This window comes from Rhizophagus irregularis, chromosome 22 (assembly GCF_026210795.1).
Source record: "Rhizophagus irregularis chromosome 22, complete sequence".
In the NCBI taxonomy this organism is placed as follows: domain Eukaryota; kingdom Fungi; phylum Glomeromycota; class Glomeromycetes; order Glomerales; family Glomeraceae; genus Rhizophagus; species Rhizophagus irregularis.
The window spans coordinates 2,855,539-2,879,206 of record NC_089450.1 but is presented as its reverse complement, the minus strand read 5'-3'; the positions used below and the strand labels follow the sequence as shown (position 1 = coordinate 2,879,206).

At 26.1% G+C, this 23,668-nt stretch overlaps 3 protein-coding genes across 3 annotated transcripts; 1 reads left to right on the top strand and 2 right to left on the bottom strand.

The window, feature by feature from the left end:
• Window positions 1-5,270: 5,270 nt before the first annotated feature.
• OCT59_014806 (uncharacterized protein) lies at window positions 5,271-5,483 on the top strand (the record flags this gene model as incomplete). Its single annotated transcript, XM_025331492.2, has 1 exon — window positions 5,271-5,483. The coding sequence occupies one exon, from the start codon at window positions 5,271-5,273 to the stop codon at window positions 5,481-5,483; it is 213 nt and encodes a 70-aa protein (XP_025186778.2).
• Window positions 5,484-6,187: 704 nt separating this feature from the next.
• Window positions 6,188-7,267, bottom strand: OCT59_014805 (uncharacterized protein; the record flags this gene model as incomplete). The annotated part of the gene is made up of 6 exons (XM_066150258.1): window positions 6,188-6,240; window positions 6,328-6,442; window positions 6,532-6,677; window positions 6,751-6,787; window positions 7,157-7,196; window positions 7,260-7,267. The coding sequence occupies 6 exons, from the start codon at window positions 7,265-7,267 to the stop codon at window positions 6,188-6,190; spliced, it is 399 nt and encodes a 132-aa protein (XP_066002442.1).
• Window positions 7,268-18,979: 11,712 nt separating this feature from the next.
• OCT59_014804 (uncharacterized protein) lies at window positions 18,980-19,594 on the bottom strand (the record flags this gene model as incomplete). Its single annotated transcript, XM_025333429.2, has 1 exon — window positions 18,980-19,594. The coding sequence occupies one exon, from the start codon at window positions 19,592-19,594 to the stop codon at window positions 18,980-18,982; it is 615 nt and encodes a 204-aa protein (XP_025186777.2).
• Between the last annotated feature and the right edge of the window lie 4,074 nt (window positions 19,595-23,668).

Genomic DNA, 23,668 nt, shown 5'->3' with positions numbered 1-23,668 from the left:
AAAACAGTATACAGTAACTATTTTGGCTAAGGAAATTATTTTCGCACTATGGGATATATGCATAAAACTATGCAAATATAAAAGATAAAAAAGATTAAAAAAAACTAAACTAAAACTAAATAAAGGTTTAAAAACTAAATAAGAACCAAAATCAACTTATTTTTGGTCAAAATGGTTCAAAAATAAATTATTTTAAAATTTGAATTAGATGGAAATTTATGGTCGAAATCTTACGTTCCTCCATCATAGCGAAATCAAAGACGTGGAACTTTAGCGACTTCAAACTCTGCAAGTGGCTTAGCCAGGATTGATACTATTAGTTTACTATAAAATTTGCATGTCATATCACGTGATGAGTAGAAAAAGGTATTAACCGATTTTAGAATTTTTCCGCGATTCGTTTAATATTTTAAATTTATAATTCTGTTAAATCGTATGATACACTCTGAATCGCCCCACTAATCCCAGTCCACTAATATACATGTACGCACTTACATTATTGAATTATATGTAATGCATCATATAAAAACAAACAAAAATGCATAGGCGATAAAATTACTTATTATATTATTTATATATGATTATCACGGGAAATGCCATATTACTTTATATATGCGCATAAAATTTTCGATTTCGTATGAAAAAGAAATTATTTTCTCTTTTTATATGGTTAGAAGTTTTCTTTATTTGATTCAAAAAAAAAGTGAAAAATGTTCACAATTTATTAATATGACATTATAGAAATCAGAGTTGCTAATAATTCCCCTAAACGTAATTTCCTTTTAATAATTGATACTGTAGAAAAATGGATGAATTATTATGATTATTATGCATCATGTACCGTAACAAATAAAGTAAAAATCAATAAATCTCAAAAAGGTAAGTTTATAATACTAATGCATGAAGTAATATTTCATTATCTTTTGGTTACACGAATTCTGATACTATAGTAGTACTTTGAATGGTTTATTAACAATCAATTTATTATTCAAAGAAATTACTTTCAAATCACGCAATTATTGCAATTATTACAATTAGTCTTTTTTGACATTCTGATTAAATAAGCAAATTTTGATAATTTGATAATGAAATTAATAAAGAATTAACCAAAAAAACGCGTCTAAATTTGTTTCAATTTGTCCTTTTCTTTTTTGACTGAATAAGTAATAAACATAATGAATATATTTGAATCTAACTGCCTAAACCAAACCAAAGAATCCTTGTACTAATAATATGCAAATAATATAGAAAATTTATTAAAAAAGATAGAAACATTACAACGACATAATGCGAATCAACAAATTATTCATCGTTATATATAAAAAAATTTTTTTTTTTATTGTCTCTTTCTATAAAGTTTTGGCAATTAAAAAATCTAGTATATTACGGCTAATAGCAAATTAGGAAATAATGAACAAAAAACATTTTAATATACATTTAGCCTTAGGTTCGTCATATAATATTATCCTTACAGGCTTACATGGTTCTAGATTAAGATTCGCATATATTTAAAATTTGCAGCAATTAATCGGGACCTTATCATTTAATTTTGAATTTCGCATACATAAAAAAAATCTAATAAAATTTATTATTACTTATTATTATTGATATTTTTATGTTATTAATTTTCAAATAATATCTCACAATTTTAGTAAAATATGAGGCTGTGTTTTTATCGTTTTATCTCAATTGAGTTTCTATAAAAATTTTAATTAATTTACTTAAAAAGTTTTATTTTACCTTGTTTAACATTATTTTCTAAATAAAATAAACCTCTATTTGTATTATAATATAGTCTTTAAAGTCTTTATAGTTTTCATAAAGAACTTCTTGTGATTATGACAGATTGTGTAACTTAAAATCATTTGTATATACACACCTTATATACGCATTTCTTTCATTTCTTTTGTGGGCAGTTATGAAGAATTTGCGTTAAATTTAAAAATGAAACTGAAATGGAAAAGCAATAATATACTCCTTAATTGTCATTCGTCCTTCTTTTTAAAGGCTTTGAATGAGTACTCCCTATAAAAAAAGAAAATTCGGAATTTGTCCTGAAAAGTATGGAAAATGTCCGGAAATTTTCCGTGCGTCCGGAAAACATTCGGAAACGGTCACGTTTTGGAACACTTTCCGGACGCACAAATTCCAGACATTTTCTTGACACTCCAGAATTTGTCCAGAATTTGTCCAGAATCGAGCGTCCGGAAAGTGTTCCAAAACGTGACCGTTTCCGAATGTTTTCCGGACGCACGGAAAATTTCCGGACATTTTCCATACTTTTCAGGACAAATTCCGAATTTTCTTTTTTTATAGGGACTGTTTTGTTATCCATTACAAGGTACTGTACAATAAAACATTTTGCTATAAATATTGAATGAAACAATCGTTAATGACAAAGAAAAAAACTGAATCTTACCAAATTTATCTTTATTGATGAAAGAAAAAATTTTTTTAACTATTGAAATTCTCTTTAAAAAAATTTTAATAATAATAAATCAAGCATAGAATTACAATATACTTCAAAACGGAAATAACGGAGACGTTACATTTTTTAAATAAAACAAAAACAGCAAATAAAATGAGAAGGTCTCATAAATGGATAAAGTGCATCTAAAAAAAATTTTATTATTATCTTTAAGCATCTCCCAGAGCCAAAATTATAATAATGCCATCCAGTATCTAAAAAAGGAATAATTTCCTGACTAGAATTATCAAAGATATCCAGATATCCATAAAAGGAAAGACCTACATAATTATTTTGGCGCAGCTAAATCTTCTTGCATTAGCTGGCAGAGTTTCATGCCATATTAAATTGTCCGCAATAATCAATAAAGATAATATATACTTAAATATGCTATGGCTTATACAGTAAATCAATTATATTCTAATATTGTAATTTCATTTTTTTTATAAATGTATCACCCTTTATGTAACAACATTCTTTTTGTTGTCAAGCAAAAAAAAATAATTTTATTTTTTTACTATCGCTCTATTCTATAGTTTGAAGATTTTAGTACGTTCAAGATCTTTTAATATCTAATATATGTCTTCCCAGTAAAAAGTCCTGTACTGAATTCATATTAGGTTTGTATTGAATTTATACATGAGCCCGTTTGGTATAAAAAATTGGACCATAAATGGGATAAAATTAAAATAAATATGGCCAAATTTTATACCGAATGGGCTCATTTCATAATTGGCCTATATTTGGTACAAGAACTTTTTACTGGGCTTCCATAAAAACATTAAACATTTTTAGTGATCTAATATCAAATTTCAATAGTGGCAAAAAATAGTCTGAATGCCTGATATCGTACCGTTCGTTCAAAATAAAGACATAAAATATATTATATTTATAAGTTATTTATTAACTATTTTAAGTACTAGTAAAAGTGATTATCATTTTAAAGAAAACTCTGAAAATAAATGAGATAAAGTAGAAAAAAAAGTTCATAGGGTTAACTAAACATAATATCAAAATAAAATAAATTTATCCAAGTCGTATATAAAAATGAATTTTACATGTAGAGAAAGTTTTTAAAAGTGTGATCGAGCTCCATTTCCCCATTTCTCCAACTCCATTTCATTCTTTTTATACAAATTTTTTTAGATTATCAACAAACAAATAATCATCTGCATAATGTAATCTGCCATTTATGTCAGTTATAAACATCTAAGATTTCCAAAAAAAAATGATTTTAGATGAAAAAGACTTTGAAAAAATAATTTGTTCCCAGTTCGGCTGGCATTTATTCCGTGTTTTTTTTCCGTAATGTATCATAATTCACGGATAGAGTTGGTCAAAGACCTTAAAAATATGCTGCGCGATATATGAGAAATTCTTTTTCTCGCAAAAATAATGAAATTATTCATTTCTTGTGAAATTTTATTTGAACGCGAGTTATTTTATTATTATAATAAACTTTTTAATTGTTTCAAACTAAATTTCATGAAAAAATCACTTTGTATTTTCAGCTTTAATTTGTAAAATATAAAAATTTTACGTTTTAATCGTTCGTTTTTTTTAAAAATCACAATATTAATCACGAAAATTTATCTATATAGAAAAATTCTTGAGGCAGATGCCAACTCCTCATGTAAAGCAAAACGTGTGATTGAGAAAAAGTATAGTGATATAGTAATATATATTTAAAATATTTTATAGTTAACATTCGGTTTATTATAAAATAATAAATCATATACTTGTACCTTATATCTTTTTTTTTTTATTTGTTATTGATAAAATTACTTAAATCTGTCGTCAAATGCAATTTTTCCATGTCTTCTCTATCAACAACTCCATTAATATTATATACGACAGTTGAAGAAATAACTAAACATAAAATAAATAATTTCGTGGCCAAATTTTCATCCTGTGGGGATCATCGATCTCTTCGCTATCCAAAACAAGGACACGAGTTTTACCATTAATGTAATAGTTATGACCGGTTGTAAAGGTTGTGTAACCTTGGGCATCACAATTTATAAAAGATAAATAACATTTTTAAAAGAATTTTAAGGCAAGATCTGATTTTATATTTTTAACGTAATACAACGATTACAACTGTAGCAGTCAAAAAAAGCCCGAGCACGTGATTATAGTAAAATTTTTTGTCACAACCACAATGCATATTCAATTCTCACAAATCCATACTTCAAACTTTTAAAAAGGTTTTGTTTGTATTCCTATTTTCTGAAATAAATCAAGATACTGTATATCATTAACTATTTAATCATGTTATACAGTATATATATAACTTAAATAGAATATAGCCGGATGTTTCTAAAGTCATTTTATTCTGAATTAACTGTATTAACTGTTGGCACATTTGTTTTTAAGTCAAACCATTGCCGCAGTATGTACGTGACTTCATTCAACCTATAAAGTTGCATGAATATATTTCAGTGGATTACCATTAAAAATTGTCATAATGTAGAAAAATTCTTTGACCACCTTTATAATAACGATAAAATTTAAGCTGGGGTGAATATTTTTTGTCACGCTCTATTTGTCGTGCTACAGTTGTAATCGTTACACCTGCATTGTCATACGTTAAAAATAATATAAAATCAGATCTGCCTTAAAAAAATTCTTTTAAACGTTATTTATCTATTATAATAAATTATACCAAAATGAAATTGGTAATTGTTTATTTTTATATCAGTGAATTAAATTAATTAAACTGATTATTATTATCATTTTTTAAAATTAGCATCCGTTAAGTCGTAACTTAAGAAGAAATTGTTTTTTAATCAAATTAATGCAAATGAATATATTAATAGATTGTGGATTATATACTTCTTACTTTTTAGAATTTCCACCTCGTGATATTATTGGGTCAAAAGCACAACAACATGCATCAGTTTCTGTTGAAGTTTCTTCCAATATATCAGATCATTCGGATCATACATCATCTTCTAATGATGCTATATTAGAAAATAAAGAAAATGATAAGAAACGTCGTAATTGGATCATCTAATTGATTCAACTGGTGATGGTAGTGGAGGTGCAGGTGGTGGAGTTCGTCGGCGTGGTCAATTTTTAGTGGAAACTCCTGAATTTAGTAGCATCGATTGGAATATTATTGATTTCATATTTATTACCAATTATAATCATATGTTAGCTTTACCTTATATTACTGAATATACTAATTTCAAAGGAAAGATTTACGCTACAGAGCCTACAGTTTTATTTGGACGGTAAAATAATTTTTAAATATCAAAAATAATTGAATCTATATTTATTCTTTGCAGAAACCCTATCAATATAAAAAATATGTTAGCGATATTTTTAAAATATACCAGACATATGATAATCATATTTATGTTATCTCTGTTTTAACTATATGTTGACAATATGTTGAACATATAATATAAAAATCTGATTTTTATATAGTAACTATATGTTAGAGACATGGTAAAAATATTATTTTGAACGTTAAATTATATGACTATTATATGCCAAATATGTATCAGAGATATGATAAAAATATTATTCAAAATATTAACTTTATATGGCCATCATATGGTAAATACGTATTAATAATATAATAGAAATTTAATTCTATATAGCAATTATATATTGAAAATATATCAATGACAGAGTAATAATAACAAAATAATATAATAGCCATGTGTCAAAAATAATAAAATAATATAATGATTGTATGATAAAAATTTCGATTTAAACCTCCAATAAATTCATGTACGACTTGATTTTTTGAAAGAATTTTTTCTCTAATGTAATATAATAATATAATGTTAGCGATATAGTTGTCTAAACTGACTAAACTGCAGTGTCATAAAAACTATTTAAAATATAACCTTGATTAGCCTCATCATGTTTGGTGTTACATGTACTTTTACAATCGTGAATAAAATGAACTAAAGCCACGTGATCAATAAAATTGATTGGAAAGATTTGTGATTCTTCCAGTTCCTGAATATTATAAATTGGGCATCTTGATATAGAATCAATATAGTTTGTCACCTGAAACTAATTAAATAAGAAAAAAGTGTAATACTGACCATTATTTGCTTTATGTTGAATAATGAATTCAATTTAGCATATGCGACACCTTCAGATTCTTCATGTAAATCTACAATATATCGGCAATATGAAGTTTTAATCATGCTCTCCCTACCAAAATCCACGCGTCCAGAAAATTGGCTGTCTAAAAAAATAATAAAAATAAACATAAGTTTTGTTAAAATAAAAAATTCAAGGAAGATTACTGAAATGCCCACCTAAATTACATGATTCTATGCATCCTAGTACTGGTCGCTTATAAAATATATAAAATAGAAGAAATAACAAAACAATAGGAAGTTTTGTGGAATGTCAATAACTATTTCATTAAAAAATGATTTAAAAATCACTTTTCCTACCAAATTCCCATGCGTCCAATATTCGAAGACTACAAAAATGAATAATGAATAAATGAAACGTCAGTGAATGTTTTGTCAAAAGAAATAATAAATAATAAAAAAAAAACTTCACCCACCAAATTTTTCATGCGTCTAGATACTGTATTTCGTCTACAAAAAGAAAAAAAAGAAACTTTAATTGTTTCTTTAAAAAGTAAAAGAGAAAAATGTTAGAAAAGGGTTCTTTTTTAATTAACATAAAAAACTGCTAAAAAAAATGATTTACCCACCAAATTTTCCATGCACCCAAACATCTAAAAAAATGCCTAAAAAAAAGAAATGAGTATTAGTAACCTTCATTAAGAGAAATAACTTGAAGAGAGACTTACGAAACCATGTTCAAGGAGATTCAAAGCAGCCGCTAAAAAAAAGTAAAAGAAAAAACCAGGGGAAAAGCAAAGAGTGAGAAAAATAAAAGGAAAAAGAAAGGATAAAAAGAAAGAAGAGGGAAAGAGTGGAGAGAGGAAATGGAAAAGAGAAAATTATGAAAGGAAAGAGAAAGCTAACGAAAAAAAAGATTAAGCTTAAAGCTAACAAAAAAAAGATTAAGCTTAAAGCTAACGAAAAAAAGATTAAGCTTAAAGCTAACGAAAAAAAGATTAAGCTTAAAGCTAACGAAAAAAAGATTAAGCTTAAAGCTAACGAAAAAAAGATAAAATATACAGGAGAGATACTGGCGCAAATAAGCTTAAAAAAGCTTAGTCTTTATCAAACTGCAATTTGCGGATCATTAATATTGGATGATTTTTGAAATAAACTATTCTCTTTTGTATTTAGTGATTTACATACGATAATTTCTTCTTTCCATGCACGTTCTCTTTACATTATTTTACCCACTTAACTTTATTTCTTTTTTTAATTTTTTTTTACATTATTTTACCTTTTTAAATATTGAGACTTTTTTTTTTAATTTTTTTTAAAAGTTTTTCAAATTGAACCTTTTTTTAATTATTTCTTTTAATTTTTTTTAAAAAACTGTCAAACTTTTTTTGAAAAGCTTTGAAATTTTTAGTATAAGATTAGAGATCATAAGCTTTCTCACCAGCTGGCAAAATGTATTAAATCACAAAGAAAGCCTTACTAAAGTCATCTTTAGTGTAGGTCTAGTAATACATTGCCTTAATTGAGCGTGGCTACGAAGTTTGTGATTATCTGTCTTTTTTTTTGTTATTTTGTAATGACAATGATAATGGTGTAAAAAATGGTAATTTTTTACGATTAAGGATGTGGAAAAGGCGTAAAAAAGGAGAATTTTTGATTAAAGGACATAGGAATAGATGTAAAAAAGGATGTTGTAAAAATCAAAAAAAAATGTAACAAATCAATAAAAAAAGAACGTAGTTACGTTATTATTATTTGTGCAGATTGATTAGTCACGAATTTTATTTTTATCGTAAACTTAGCCAAAATTATATAATCAAAATTATATACTAGTTTAATATATACTAATTGTATATGCATTTGGAGTATGGTATCATTGTTATCACTATGCAATTACAAGTATTATATCATATTCATTCATATTCCAACAACAAATTTGAAATATATTAACAACATATTCAAAATATTCACTATATCATTAGTTTAAATACATGTTTTAACATACTTCAAAAATACTGTAAAATTATTTTATTCATATTACAAAAATATTTACTGCATTATATTAGTTTAATTAGAAATTTAAAAATATATTAAAAATGTTATAACATTATTTTATTAATATTACAAACATATTGCGTATATTAAAATATGTACAACATACTGTATATATACCATCTGTTAGTAACATGTGGTGATTATGTCTAACATATTTTGTAAAAACCAGAGGTTTCTGCAAAGCACTTACTAGTTAGAAAAATAAATTTCATTTTTTTACTTTATATTATCACCGGTTTCGATTTAGTTGAAACTGATCAAATTATTTATTTAATAAACTGGAAACGAAGAAAAAGATACAACTGGGAATATTTGACTGAAAATATTTATTAATAACACAAGTTCTTGCCAGTAAGTTTAACGTTATTTTGAAATGTAAACTAAGTTTTATGAATATATAATATTAGTAACAAGTAATAATTATTGATTGCTCATTTATGTTATTATAGATGTACAGACTGTATAATTTATTTAGTACAGAATTAAATAAATAAAAACATAATAATTACAATATTCCCATTTAATATATTTGGCGTGAAAGTCGCAGTTTTCGGTGAGGCATCGCTATTATACTTAAGGCTGAATCGTCAATAATTTCTTAATAAAACAACGTAATATTGGAGTGGCTTGGCATCATTTTTTAAAATATTTGTAGGTATGTTCGGGATAATGAGTGTCGGAATTTTGAATTTTCGGGATTACGGGTTTGCATTATAATGGGATTCTGGATTTCGTAGTAAATCCCGTTAAACATTCTCTGGAACATGCAGCGACAACTTGGCATTTGCTCATATTAATAATAATTTCTAAATATCACTTACTAATGATTACCGATTTTTCACCATTCTAAATGTATGAAACAGCATATTATGTAATCATAATTTTTTTCATATTGGAATCATTAATTATATGAAGCGGCAAACATATCAAATGTATATGAAATAACCGATGGATGAATAAGAATAAATTAATTTCGCGATTTTGAAAGTTGTGATTCAGATTTTAATTAGTTAAAAGTCCGAAATATCATTCTTTTACTATATATATGAATACTTTTGTAATTCAACATTGGTAGTATGCGAGTATTTTAGTCATCAGGTTTGAAATCAATCACGTGATCGTTTTTTAAAAAATGAACGTCATAAGAAATTAGGAAGTACATAATATTACACGTACATTTCTTAATCATCATGATATATTTCAAATATATAACAATTTTAAATTAACAAATTCTTCTTTTTATTGCAATTATATGTATAAATATGTAAACGAAAAGTACTGCTGTATAATGCTATTTGATGTTTATCTTCTATATCGTAGAAGTTGGTAGGTTTGTTTGCATCAAGTCTCATATTTTGTATCATCATCATTCATTAACTAGTATATACATAACATATCCGTGAATTTTAAATATCTAACAAAGAAATAAGAGAAAAAAATCAACAAATTAAACAACATATATTTTTTTAATTATAATAGTGAATGGGTTTTATTTATTTGAAATTAGATAGATTATCGGGTGTATTACAATGTTTTTTTTACAAACAGATCATCATAATATTTTGTAGACATACAGTATGTTATTTCGTATGAATGCCTTGATCTGACTTAAATTCAATAAAATCGCTAGCTAGTGATCAGTACGTACAAATAAAGAATAATATAATATACAGTTACGCGTGCAACGCTGGAGTGAGCGGTCAATTAATTAAATTAAAACTATTTGTGGACCTATATAAAATTTATTATTGAATTTTTTTCACGTAAATTCCATGGAAATAAGTGTCGATTCCATTATAATTCTTAATGCGTAATTGCGTATAAATTAATAAATGTCGACGAATAATAATAAATCTATTTTACTTCATTTATTGCCTAATATACAACTAAAAAGTTTGATGCGAGTTCTTCTCCAAATGATGGAGATTATTTTATCTTTGAAACGTGAAATTTTTTTTTTGCTCTCTTCTTTAAACACGATTTTCTTCATCTTCTTTGAACACGATTTTCTTCATCTTCTTTGAACACGATTTTCTTCATCTTCTTTGAACACGATTTTCTTCATCTTCTTTGAACACGAGTTTCTTCATCTTCTTTGAACACGAGTTTCTTCATCTTCTTTGAACACGAGTTTCTTCATCTTCTTTGAACACGATTTTCTTCATCTTTGAACACGAGTTTCTTCATCTTCTTTGAACACGAGTTTCTTCATCTTCTTTGAACACGAGTTTCTTCATCTTCTTTGAACATGAATTTCTTCAAGATCCACAGTTAGTTAGATTATTTTTTCCAGTCTTATTTGAGGCTAATCAAAGTTTTGAGCCATTTGCACATTTAAAGAAATCCGAAATCTTAAAATTTCAATAACTTTGTATGCAAAGAATATATATAATAAGTTAAATGAATATACAATAACCTAAAAAAAAATGCTGTAACAGACGATTTTACATAAATATATCCGAAGGTATTACTTTATCATTTTCGAGACGTGAAACAATTTTTTTGGAAAAACGATCTGTTACACGAAAGAAATAGCAATTTAGAATGATTTTGTAGGATTTTGAACATAATAATTAGAAGAGTTTAAAGTTATCAGAAGTAGAAATTTATTATAAGGTTATAATTAATTATTAATTATAGTTCAATATGAAAAAATTCACATATAGTTTTGTTTAATTAGATGAGCTCAAATAGTGTGTTGCGATATGTTACACACAATTTCAACAACGCATTCACATCAAAACAAATATCGGTTAATTAACATTCTAACACTCTAACTTCATTGAGTTTTTACATGTAAATTTTTTTTAAATTGTTTCTCTTGTGATTAAAATATTGAGAAGTTCAAGAAAATTATATATGATTTACATTACTAACGAAAAGTTGTTGGTTAATAAGTATAATTATTATATAAAAAAGAAGACTCGAAGTTTTTAATTAAAATAATTAAAATGAGTTTAGGAGTGTAAACTAATTATTAGGCAAATGGTTTGTTTGAGCTGTTTTTACTTTTTTATGCAAAGTTATTAATTATTTAATAAAATTAATAAAATTACTTCATACTATTGCTTATTTATTCTTGCGTATATACGGTAATAATATTTTGTTTCGATAATTACTAATTTTGTGTTAGCTGCGGAATTAAGGCGAAGTTTAGGATTAGCATGTTAGTTGTCACAACCTTGTGGAATTTTCTGTAAAAAAAAAAATGTTACTTGTCACATACCTTTAAACTACTGTTAATAATAATAACATAAATTGTACGTAATCCGCCATTCACAATAACAAAAAAGGAAAAACAACCGCCATCTCTTCAATAAATAACGAGTGGTTGCACAAGATTATTCAATAATTTAAAAATGTCTTTATTATTTGATTGTTTCTTAACTAAAATTAGATTTTTTTCTTTGTTGATAAACTTTAAAAAGCATCGTCATTAAAATCCTTCATAGATTAGATTACTAATAATAAATATATTTAAATACTTTATTATCATTTATATAATGAAATATGTGCTGCAAGTTTCGGTCTTATGATGTTCCTGATGTTCCATGACTAAAATTTCAAAATTTCTTCATTCATATTCCTAAAGAAACAAGCCGTTAAAAAACAAATTTCATCTTTGCAAACTTTAAAATTTTTTTTGAACAACGTAAATAATGGTTCTGTATAAAAAAAAGTTACAGAAGTTTTGAAACAAAAAAATCGGTAAATCGGTAATGATCATAATATTGTTAAAATTATATTTCGATTTAGCCAAAATATCATTCAATAACAAATCGCATTAATGAAAAATATTTTTTTCTGTATGACAATAACAAAAAGAATAAGGGGTTTATTTACACCGAGTTTATTATTATCATAAATTGTATGTATGACAAGTTCAATTTTTCAATTTTACTAAGAAAATCCAAGATATTGAATTTTAGATGCGATTCGTGGTTAATATCACTCGAAAAAAAGTTATACCGATAAATAGCATTTATTTTTTTCTTATCAAATTCGGAATCAATATTCTTCACGGAAAAATTCACCGACAGAACCATAGAACTTCAAAACATAAATCGTTCTTGTTCTATTTCCTTGCTATGGGTTATAAAGTTGGGTCGTTCAACATTGTGAAGGCCTGTCTGTTGGTTAAATTTATATATAAAATTTGCGTATTACTTTTAGTTTATCGCTAACCATTTTTCTATGCATCAAGTTACAAATTTCAGGATTGACTTTGTACCACTATTAATTGCTATTATTAATAAAATGCTTGTATAGTAATCAGAAAATGTTTATATATAATGTCTGAGTAAAAGTATATTCTTTAAATAATAAAATCAATAGAAAATGGAACCATTTTTTGGGGGGATTATGGCCCGCAATATACGGTGACTTTTCCTGTGATAATAATGAATAAGTAAATCCAATTGAATATGTGGAACATCAATTGCATAGTTATCTAACGTTTGTGGCTGTACTCTATGCAACGATATAATCTGCTTCGGTGATTTATCATAATTAGGTGATTCTATAAATAAATAAATAAAATAAAATAAAATTTTTTTACATTACACAAAAAAGGAAAATAAATTTAATATAGCCACAGATATTTTTTTTTTTGAAGATCCTCTTTTAAAATAAACTAAAGTTAATTAATCAAATTTAATTCCCGTAATTTGACTTGAATTGATATATCTGATATAGAATATTAAAAAAAAATTAAAAAATTTACCATACTAGGAAATAATCATCAATTTTGAATAGCTCAATATAAATTGGATAAATCAATTTTTCGGAAACTTCCGATAAAAGAAGGAACAAACGCCAATTTTTCAAAGTTTGCTTTTCCTTAATGTGAAACTTATTTGGAGCTCATTTGCATGATGATAATATGTAAACACATACTATTTAAGCTCACATGACGTCATACGTTATAAATTCTATTATGAGAACAAACAGTGTATAAATACAGATCTCCCACTTGTATTCTAAATTTAGTAAACAAAGTTAGTTATTCATTAACTCATTTATTACGTACGTTATATTCGTTATATTTCAAATCTTGAAACTATAATAGATATTAAAGTACTGTACCGTGTATAACCTTTCTATTGAACAAAGTATTCTTCATTATTAATAAACTAGTTTAAATCAACCAGACTCATAAAGATTGATGGATATAAATTTATCAATCTTGTTTAATTGAACCACCGAAAGGAAATTCACTGCCTATTTGTATTGCATAAAAAATATGCGCGTCTTGCTTCAGAGAAATTCTTAATGGTAACATGTGAATTAGGTTAGTATTAATTTTTTGGTGTAAAAATAATAATACAATTTTTCCTTATATCAACAAATTAAATTTTCATATAAATACGACGGGTTAATTACCAACTCCCTCAAAAAAAAGGAAGAAAATTTAAATTGAAAAAATTAAAAAAAAAAACCATATTTATACATATATACACGTATACGATAATATATAAACGATTATGCTTTCTCGAAAAAGACATAGAAGGCAAAGAATTATAAGTAAGATATCTAGAAGATATAATCGACTTAACATGCCAATTAATAATGGAGATACATTGAGACGCATCGCGAGTCTTCCCCAACAAATTACAAATGATTTGTCAATGAACGAATTTTTTAACGGATTTATTTTCCGTTAATTTTGAAAATAAAATTAGCAGGTGAGAAATTATTGTGCATTATTTTATTGATATTTGCTAAATTTAATATAATTCATACTTCTGTAGATCCAAATTTTCTGCAAAATTACGATTTATGAAAATTCCCTCTTAATAAAGATTAAGTTTTGTAAAGCATGATGCATTTAGAACATAAGATTAATAATTTAAGATAAATTTATGTAATTATTAAGATATCATCATTTTAAATAAAACTCATAAATCGTTCATTCCAATTTTGAATAAGAAATAAATTTTCGTTATCTAACTCATACGAAGATATTTGTCTACAAATACAAGGACGTGCGTATATAAATTGCATTACTTATTAATATAATTAATAGTGTAAAAGAAATACACTACAACAATTATTAAAGGGTCCCATATGCTTTGTAATATATATATATATATATATACGAAGAAAATTATTTTCAAAAAAAAATAGTTTCATCAAATTAAATTATTTCACTTAATCAAGATCTTTTTTTTAATTGTTCAAGTTTCAGATGTTAAAACGGAAATGAATTCAATAATTCTGTTGAAATCTTAATTGAACTAAAAAATTTTTTTTTTTTTGTTAACATAATGGCAAACAATCAAAGAAATTATCATTTTGCGCAAATACGCAGTGCATTCGATTTGTATATTATGATCAGTGACACAATGATCAGCAGGACTAAACTTGGCGTAATTCTTATGTGCAATCTTTTAAATCAGAGAAAAGAAAAAAAAAACTTTTTTATTTGGATAAATAATAATGATCATTCTAAAAGCTTTGAGTAGATGCCAAGATTGGCTTATTAAAGTAAATATTTTTTTTCTATAAACTTTGTTAGTACTTTGTTTCTTTATTAACGAAAATTGTGAAAATTATGAAAACTGACCCCTGAATTGGCCCAATTTTGTGATCTTGTGAAACATTGTTTGAAACAAGTACTACTAATTGAATGAATAAATATTATATTCGTTATTTTATTTTATTTTTTGCGAACTCAATACATTCAATGGATGAAAATATATATTTAAATTCTTTAGTTTATCCGCTATAAAACAATGGATTTATAAGTTATGTACAGTATAAAAAAATTTAATTAAGTAAAAGATCATCAAACAAGTTTTTTTTTTTATATAAATTCCTTTCAGTTTTTTGTGGGAATAAAAGTCGGAATTGAAATTCAGTCATGTGTAGATACTGTATATAGTAAGTATAATAAAGCGAAATCTGTTGTACGAATGTACGAACTTTGATCGGTTGATTTTTGATCCGCAGATCAAATTTTTTTATTGGTTAAATAAAATGAAGGTTGTAGAAAGACGACTTACTTATTTAAGTAAAAGATCATCAAACAAGTTCAATTTTTTTTTTATATAAATTCTTTCAGTTTTCTGTGGGAATAAAAGTCGGGATTGAAATTCAGTCATGTGTAGATATGATGTAACACGATAAGACTTTCACAGAATGTTCTCTAGCAGTAAACTTAATTTAGTAAACCTTTTGTGAAATGAACTTTATGGAATTATTTAAAAAAGGACAATCACTTATAAAAAAGGCAGTAATTTACCATACTCATTATATTTAGCACAAAAAAAGTGTTATTATTTTTTATATATATCTTACTTAATTTCCTTTTCTTTTTCATAGAAATTCCTAATTTCTATTCAGCTTTTTTCATAATAAATATTGATTGTTTGGCCGCTTTGTTTGATCTCTGTAGCGCGAGACCCCGGAGTTGGTTTTATTTTTTTTTATAACAAAAAAAATTTTTTTTATTTTTTCTTATAGCAAAAAAATTTTTTTTTTTTATTATTACAATTTGAACAATCTGATCTGACTATTAAATTTCGTGGTTTCTTTATCCCGAAATTTTGTTATATAAATTAATTCTTACAAAATTTCACCTTATTTTGCCTTATTTTACTTTTTAAGGATTCGTATTGTATAAAATTGCTTAACCATATTCAGTAAAATTTTGAAAGGAAAATTAAACGTAATGTATCAAAACATCCCTTGCGCAATCATGAAATAGAAAGGTGACCTTAAACTTTTGTTCGTTTAAGCTTCGTGTAAGCAAGCACTGTTTCTTATTTATCTCTATCAGATCAATTAAAAGTTATAAACTTTCTCGACCAATACTTTTCCCATGCAAATTAGTTGCAAAAATTTTAATAATGGTATTTAAGGAACTTTTTCAAAAAATAATCAATATTCTTTCTATTAGAAAAATAGTAAATTATTTTAAACCATCATCTGAATTTATAGTTACTTGTAGTAATACCATCAAGTCTAACATTTGGAAAGCACGTACTAAAGAATGGAAAGACTGGCAAATTGAAAATGGAATCACCAAGAGTGATTTTAAAAATTATGCAAATAATTATAGAATTGTAGATAAACAGACGCGCAGTGTCGCTAATACTTCCACACGAACTTCGCGCCGCAGGTGTATGTCAACCCACATTTTGATTTCAGGAATTATAAGAACCATACGGATTTATTATTTATTTTATTTTCATCGTCGAATGTTTTACATAGCGGATCATTTTACAATCATGTAGATGTTTTGTCATCTAGGTTCTATTGCTATTCTTTATTGGTCGTGGTAGAGAGTACTCATCAGGAGCGTAAAGTTGTCAAATATGTATAATCTCTGGAAATTTATACTCCGTAAAAATCTATAAATATATAATTTTGTATAATTTACACTTAAAACATAGTTATTTAATAAGGCGTATCTTAAAAAGTAGGACCCAGAAATATATATAAAAGGGTCAGGTTTGAGTTTGCTAAAAAAATCATGAAAATCTTTCCTTTTTTAGATAATTTCTGATAATGCTGGTCAGAATTATATTTCCTATTATAGTATCTGACTGACATTATCATAATTCGGCCCTGAAAAAATGCGTACAGCTCATAGTAAAAAATTTTTTTCATCACCTCACCCCTATATATATATTTCTGGGTCCTTAAAAAGTGCCATAATATTTTTATGAATAGGTAGTTTCAAAGTTTTATATCTTGAAATAACTTCTTGAATATATGATTTAAGTAATCTACACATAAAAACAATTTAAAAAATATTTCATTGATTTCGTATCTTAGAAAGTTTCATAAATTCTACATAAGTAGGTAGTTTTGGCAATCTACGCTCTAGAAATTTGCATAAATACATGATTTTGCATAACCCACGCGAAAATGCAAATAGGTATATACGCTAAAAAAAATTTGCAGATATTATATGAAAAACGTTTCATTAATGCAAATTGGTATTTTTAAAAAATTTATATAAATACATTTTTATTCTAAGATAAATAAGAAATATAATACTAATAATTAAAAAAAAGAACAAATAGTGGTCGGATAATGAGATTTAATAGTTTATCTTGAGGTAACCGGTTCGATTCTTAGTGTAAGTAAAAAAAAAGTAAATAAAATGTAATTAATAGTGAGGCAAGGTATTCAGTTCGACTATTAATGTAAGTAAAAAAATATAATAAAATTTACTACATTATTTTTTACTATTAAAAAATCTACGTCATTTTTTAAAAATACATTATTTTATACTATTGAAAATTCCTCTAAATCATATATCATCGCGAATGGTGTAGATTTGCATAGTTTTTTCACACATGTATTATTTTGTAGTCCTGATATCCATTCCCGTATGTAATACGATCGGCTGTTGTAAATAGCATGTTAACATATCTGAGTGGGAAGTTATCACGCTCCTAAAAAATAATATATACATATAATATGTCTTCTATTAGAAATGAATTACCGTAGTTAGTGATTATGATAAAAATGAGGAAGAACAATATGAATCTGTAAAACAAACCATTCTTAATGACGAATCACTTCACTTTCACATGATGAAAAGTTAGAAGCGATAAATATAATAAGTAAGAATTTTGATGGATTTAAAAATCTTGATGATGAAGGAACAAAAATAAAAGTGTGAAAATAGTCAAGAAGAATGTTTAGTTAAATTATACTATGAGCATTGTGTCCGAAATTATTTAAAAACCCATTTTTCAAAATGGACATCTTGAGATGAAAAAATTGATAACTTGATTCAAAAATGTCAAACGGAAACAATTTCACTGGATAATATAATAGAATGGATACCATATGATAAATTAAAAAATATTAAATATTTGATTAAAGGTGGATAATATTGCCGGTACTATTACTCACGATCCATTATAAAAAAGGTTTTAACTTATAAAAAGCTAATTTCGACTTAAAAAGTAGTTTAGGGAATTTACAGAAAAATTTTTTGATATTTTTCATCGGCGTTGCCTTTTGAGAGAACAAGTGAAAGAATTGTAATAATTAAAAAAATTATTTTTTTTTCGCAATTAGATAATTTATGAATGAAATATGGTGTGTTTGCATTATGTTCATTCACTGTATCATTGCATATACTATCGCTATCATTCAATAAAAAAAACGTTATTTAACCAGAGATCTCAAATTCACGTACTGCAATATAAATTCTTGTAATCAAAAAATGTATAGTTCTCGTTAAAGGATATATAAGATAATAATATTTATTAAATAATGTTAAAGATACAATGGTTTTGTTATACTATATATTTCTACAGCGAATAACTTTACTAACCATTATGTTAGAAATACTGTACGAAGAAATAAATAAAGGATAAAGAATGATATTATGTAACATGAAAAATCCTATTCATTGAATATTACGAATTTATTGTTGAGAACGATTCAAATAAGCAAGAACTTGCTGAAGCTGATTTTGAATATCCGAATTAGTCGTAGGCATAATAATAATAGTCGCCTGAGGAGAACTAATATTAATACCAAACGAATTAAGCAGAGGAAGGATATTGGATTGAGATGAATCACTAGGTTGATTTTGTTGCGGAGGTGAAACGTTGGATTGCTGCTGATTGTTATTATGAGGAATATTGTTTGAAGCGTGATGATTATTATCAGCAGAAATAGTAACGTTATTGTTGGACATGGGTTGTTGATAATTGTTATCAGGAGTAATAGTAGTGTTGTTAGGAATGCCGGGTTGATGAATATATTGATATTGTTGCTGATGATTATGATTAGGTGAAGCGATATTGAGAGGCTGATATTGTTGATCAGAAACGGTGACGTTGTTGTCCGACATGGATTGTTGATCAAAAATCCCATTATTAGGTGAAGAAATATTGAGTTGCTGATCAGATGAGGTAGTGACGTTATTGCTATAGTTGCTATAGTTATGTTGTTGATAGTTAGTGTTTGACATGAGTGGCTGATCAGAAATCACGTTATCGTAGAGCGGTTGCATAGTTTTTATACTATGTAACATTTTTCAAAAAAAATACAAAATATTATGAAATAAAATATTGTCTAAAAAAAATACAGAATTGTCAATTTTTACAACTTTACTGAAACCCGCATATTTGAATGCTTACCTGATGCCTATTGGTAAGAGATGATATCACTTTTTTTATTAATATTTTTTTGGCTGCGGTACAGACTTGGAAAAGATATGTCGCCTTTTTATTATTTAAAGAGAAGCTTTGGAATTATTATGCAATAAAAATTTTTTTTTTGAAAAAAAAAATTTTTGTAAAAAATTAAATACCATTTTTATTTAAATTTATAAACAAAAATTGTGAATTGTGATAGATTTGCTTTATCACATCATCACATTTCACAATTAACTCGGGAAAATTTTACTCAGCGAAACCTCGTGATAGAAATATATCTCCACTTCAGAAAGTATATGAATAACATCATTGTTATTTAATTCAAATCAAATCGTCGTATAATTTCTAATAATAGAATTTTTCAATAAATTTTATGAATTTAAATAGAATCTTAGTTAAAATTTTGAAATAATTTCTATATTTTCCACAGGAACAACTTTAACATTTTTTTTTTTTGAATTTTTTGTCATTAGACTAAAATGCATAAAAATTCATATAAGCGATGCAAGAGAAGTTTTCTTTCTTTTAACAAAAAAATTTTCTTCCTTTGGTCTTCTCTTCTCATATTATAATTTTTTTTTTTGTGTATTAAACATTTGACAAACTAATTCAAACTAATTGGAGGGGTTACTTGACTATTAAGTAAGATTATTCAAAAATTTATATTATTATTCCTTAAATTTCATTAAAAGGTAAATTTTTATAAAGCTGTTCTCACCTACGGACTTACGATCATTATGGTTAATTTCTGGTAGGGTCAATTTTCAATATAACGCCAATAATGGATTAATTTATAGAATAAAAAAATTCCTCCTTTAAATACCGTATTATCAATAACTCTCATAATGGAAATATTGAAAGTAAAAAGGAATAAAACAAAATAATTTTAAACAATGAGATTTAGTTAAGATCATCGACTTAAATTTATTGGGTACACCGGAGTCCGATCGAGCCGAATTTTATAATTGGTATTTCGATATTTCGATATGTTGATTGATTGTTTAAAATCAAATATTTTTTGAAGAATATATATATTGTTATGATGATGGTACGATAGTCGTTCGAATAGTTCGAGGAATACTTACCAATTTGTACTATTTATCCCAATAGCTATTAAATAAAGGGTTGGATTTGCAGATCATTAAATTTTATACGAGGAGTTTTCACATCCACCACATCCACATCCACCACATACATGCACGTGCTTTAAGACAAGTCAGTTCTACCAGAAAAAATTCGTTCCACTGGATAAAAATAATTTTGAACAATTTTATAAAATACTCACACGAAATCCAATGGTTTGTTTGCTAATTTCCATAGATTAAGCGTTAAATACTGAAAAACCTTTCATTTATGTACTTAGATCTTGTAATATAATAGTTCCCTCATTAAACTAAATAATTAAAATATTAGCCAAATTTATATTTACCTTGATTACTGACTATCGAGTATTCGAGTCAAATAACTTTGAGTCGACTAAAATTTATTATTCAATCTTTCATTTAATTTCTATTTGATCTATAAAGAATAGGTCAAAATTCATCATTTTTTTCCGTTATACTTCTTTTTTATAATATGACAATCGTGTATTGTTATTTAAATTTTTGGATTCGGCGTCAATAATATTTTGAATAAAAAATGTTCTTTAAATTGACCAATTACTTTAATTTAATGGTGAATAAGAAATACCGAATATAATTTATATTTAGTTGGTAGATCACGCTTATATTATCCTCGCTAAAGTAAATTGATTGTATGATTTGTCATTTTATTATCGCACATACCCGTAAGTTGTACCTAGGGATTTCCATAGTTACTCATGCTTCTTGTACGATTTTTTTTTTTACTTCGCTCTATCTGCGCCGAATCGATATCTGAGCTTACCCATTTTAGTCAGCTCTTTTTCGAATATCTTAGGGGACCATGCTGGTTTCGTTTGACCAATAGTTAAATTGTCGTAAATATTGAATATCAATATTTTATCTGCGTAATTATAATTATCGCACGACCATATAGGATCATTAGTTTGACCGATAATTTCATCAATAGTTAAACCAATTGTTTATTTGCGTACAATATTGAAATGATAAGTATTTACTTGAGATATCTGCAACATTTCATTGTAAAATTCCATAATATATCAATCAACTAAATTACTACAATCCATAATAATTATAAAGTAGTATTGTTGGAATGCAGATGATTGTCTCTTGTATGTTATGCATACACGTTTTCGATCTTTTTTTGGAAGACCGAATAAATTAGAAAGCAATTTAAAGAAGCAGGAGACTAAAAGAACATATAAAGGGATATATCATATAAAATAATGGAAAACGTTATCTTTTTATGGCTACAGTTATCACGTGAAATTCATGAATTATTTAAATAATACATTTCTCCCTTGATATAATTGGTTCATTTCAGGGTCCTTTAAAATACGAAAATAGAAAATTTATGAAAGTAAAGTAAAAACAAATATACCCAAATTAGAAAACCAATTTTTTTCTTGTAAGAAAAAAAAAAAACAACTGAAAAATAAACTTAAAACTTGTATTTTAAATTTTTGTATTACATGTATATATAAAAAAATTTTTTCTTGTCGCGTATTATTCTATTTAAATCACCAATGATTTATTTTGCGTTCAGGAGTTGAAACGGATTTTTATTTTTGAGAAAAGGAATTATTGACCGACGGACCTTCGATATCAGTTATTTAATTATCGACTTTCAGGTTTTTATTGGTTCGCTTTTATTTCTTCTCTTGAATATCATTCATAACATTATTTTATATTTATTATTTGCATTATTTCTACATCCTCCACGGCATCCCTATATAAAATTTTATCAGTTATTTCTGTAAAAACTCCGTAAAAATGAGCCTTTCACGGATCCATTCACGGAAGATGTAAATAAATCGACAAATTCCGTGATATAAGGTTATTAATTCTGGAAATATGAGCCTTTTACGGAAAAAAAAAATGGAATATAAAAAACGGATCGACTTTTTTTACAGGGCATTATTTCTATATTGTTCGCAGAACCATTATTATAATAACAGCAATAGTGGCAGATGATTCAGCACCTATTAATTTTTTTTATTACATCATTTATACTATTTCATTATCTACTTACCGAAATGGCTTCCCTGACAATTCCTTCGGAAATAATTTTCTCGCTAATTTCTCTATTAAGTTCATCAGATCAATCATCCCAATCTATTATTGCATCTTTGGAAGCAAAGGCATTACTATTAGATGATTTAGATAATTTATTGTCGTTTTTAATTTAGTAGGGTTAGTACTAGAAGTAAAGGCACTTTTTTCTTGTATTTAAAAATTCCTAGCATAAATATTTTAAAGTTGACATAAAATAGATATAAAAATATTAAGGCGGGTAAAGTCTGGATTGCTTATTTACATTTCAAAATCAGTTAGTCCAGGTGAGAATTTTAGACTAGTACCATCATAGTAATTTTAATTAAAGATTATTATAAAAACAGACCTCATTTATCTAGATAATATCTTAAATGGTCATAATGACGACATCTTTGAGTGATCACTGTTTGGGTAACTAAATTTGGATATATTAATATTACCTTGTATATATGTGATAAACTCACTTCGATCCGTACGTGGGTATGATTTTTAAAATCATTTTTATATGTTAGTAACACATTCTAATCAACCATCAAATATGGTTATTATTACCGCCAATGGAACTAAAGTTCGTGCCTTGGGAGTACTTTGCAGAAACTTTTAAAATTGAAACAATATATATCGTAACTATATCAAAACTATATCATAGAACTTATCGTAAAGATTTAATACCATATCGTGACGCGGATCGTATGTATAAAGTTGATGCATATTAAGGAAATCGTCACCTGATTTAACCGGCTTGTGCAAAAATAGTCTATAAATAAAACTAATTGTTCAATAAACATGATAGAC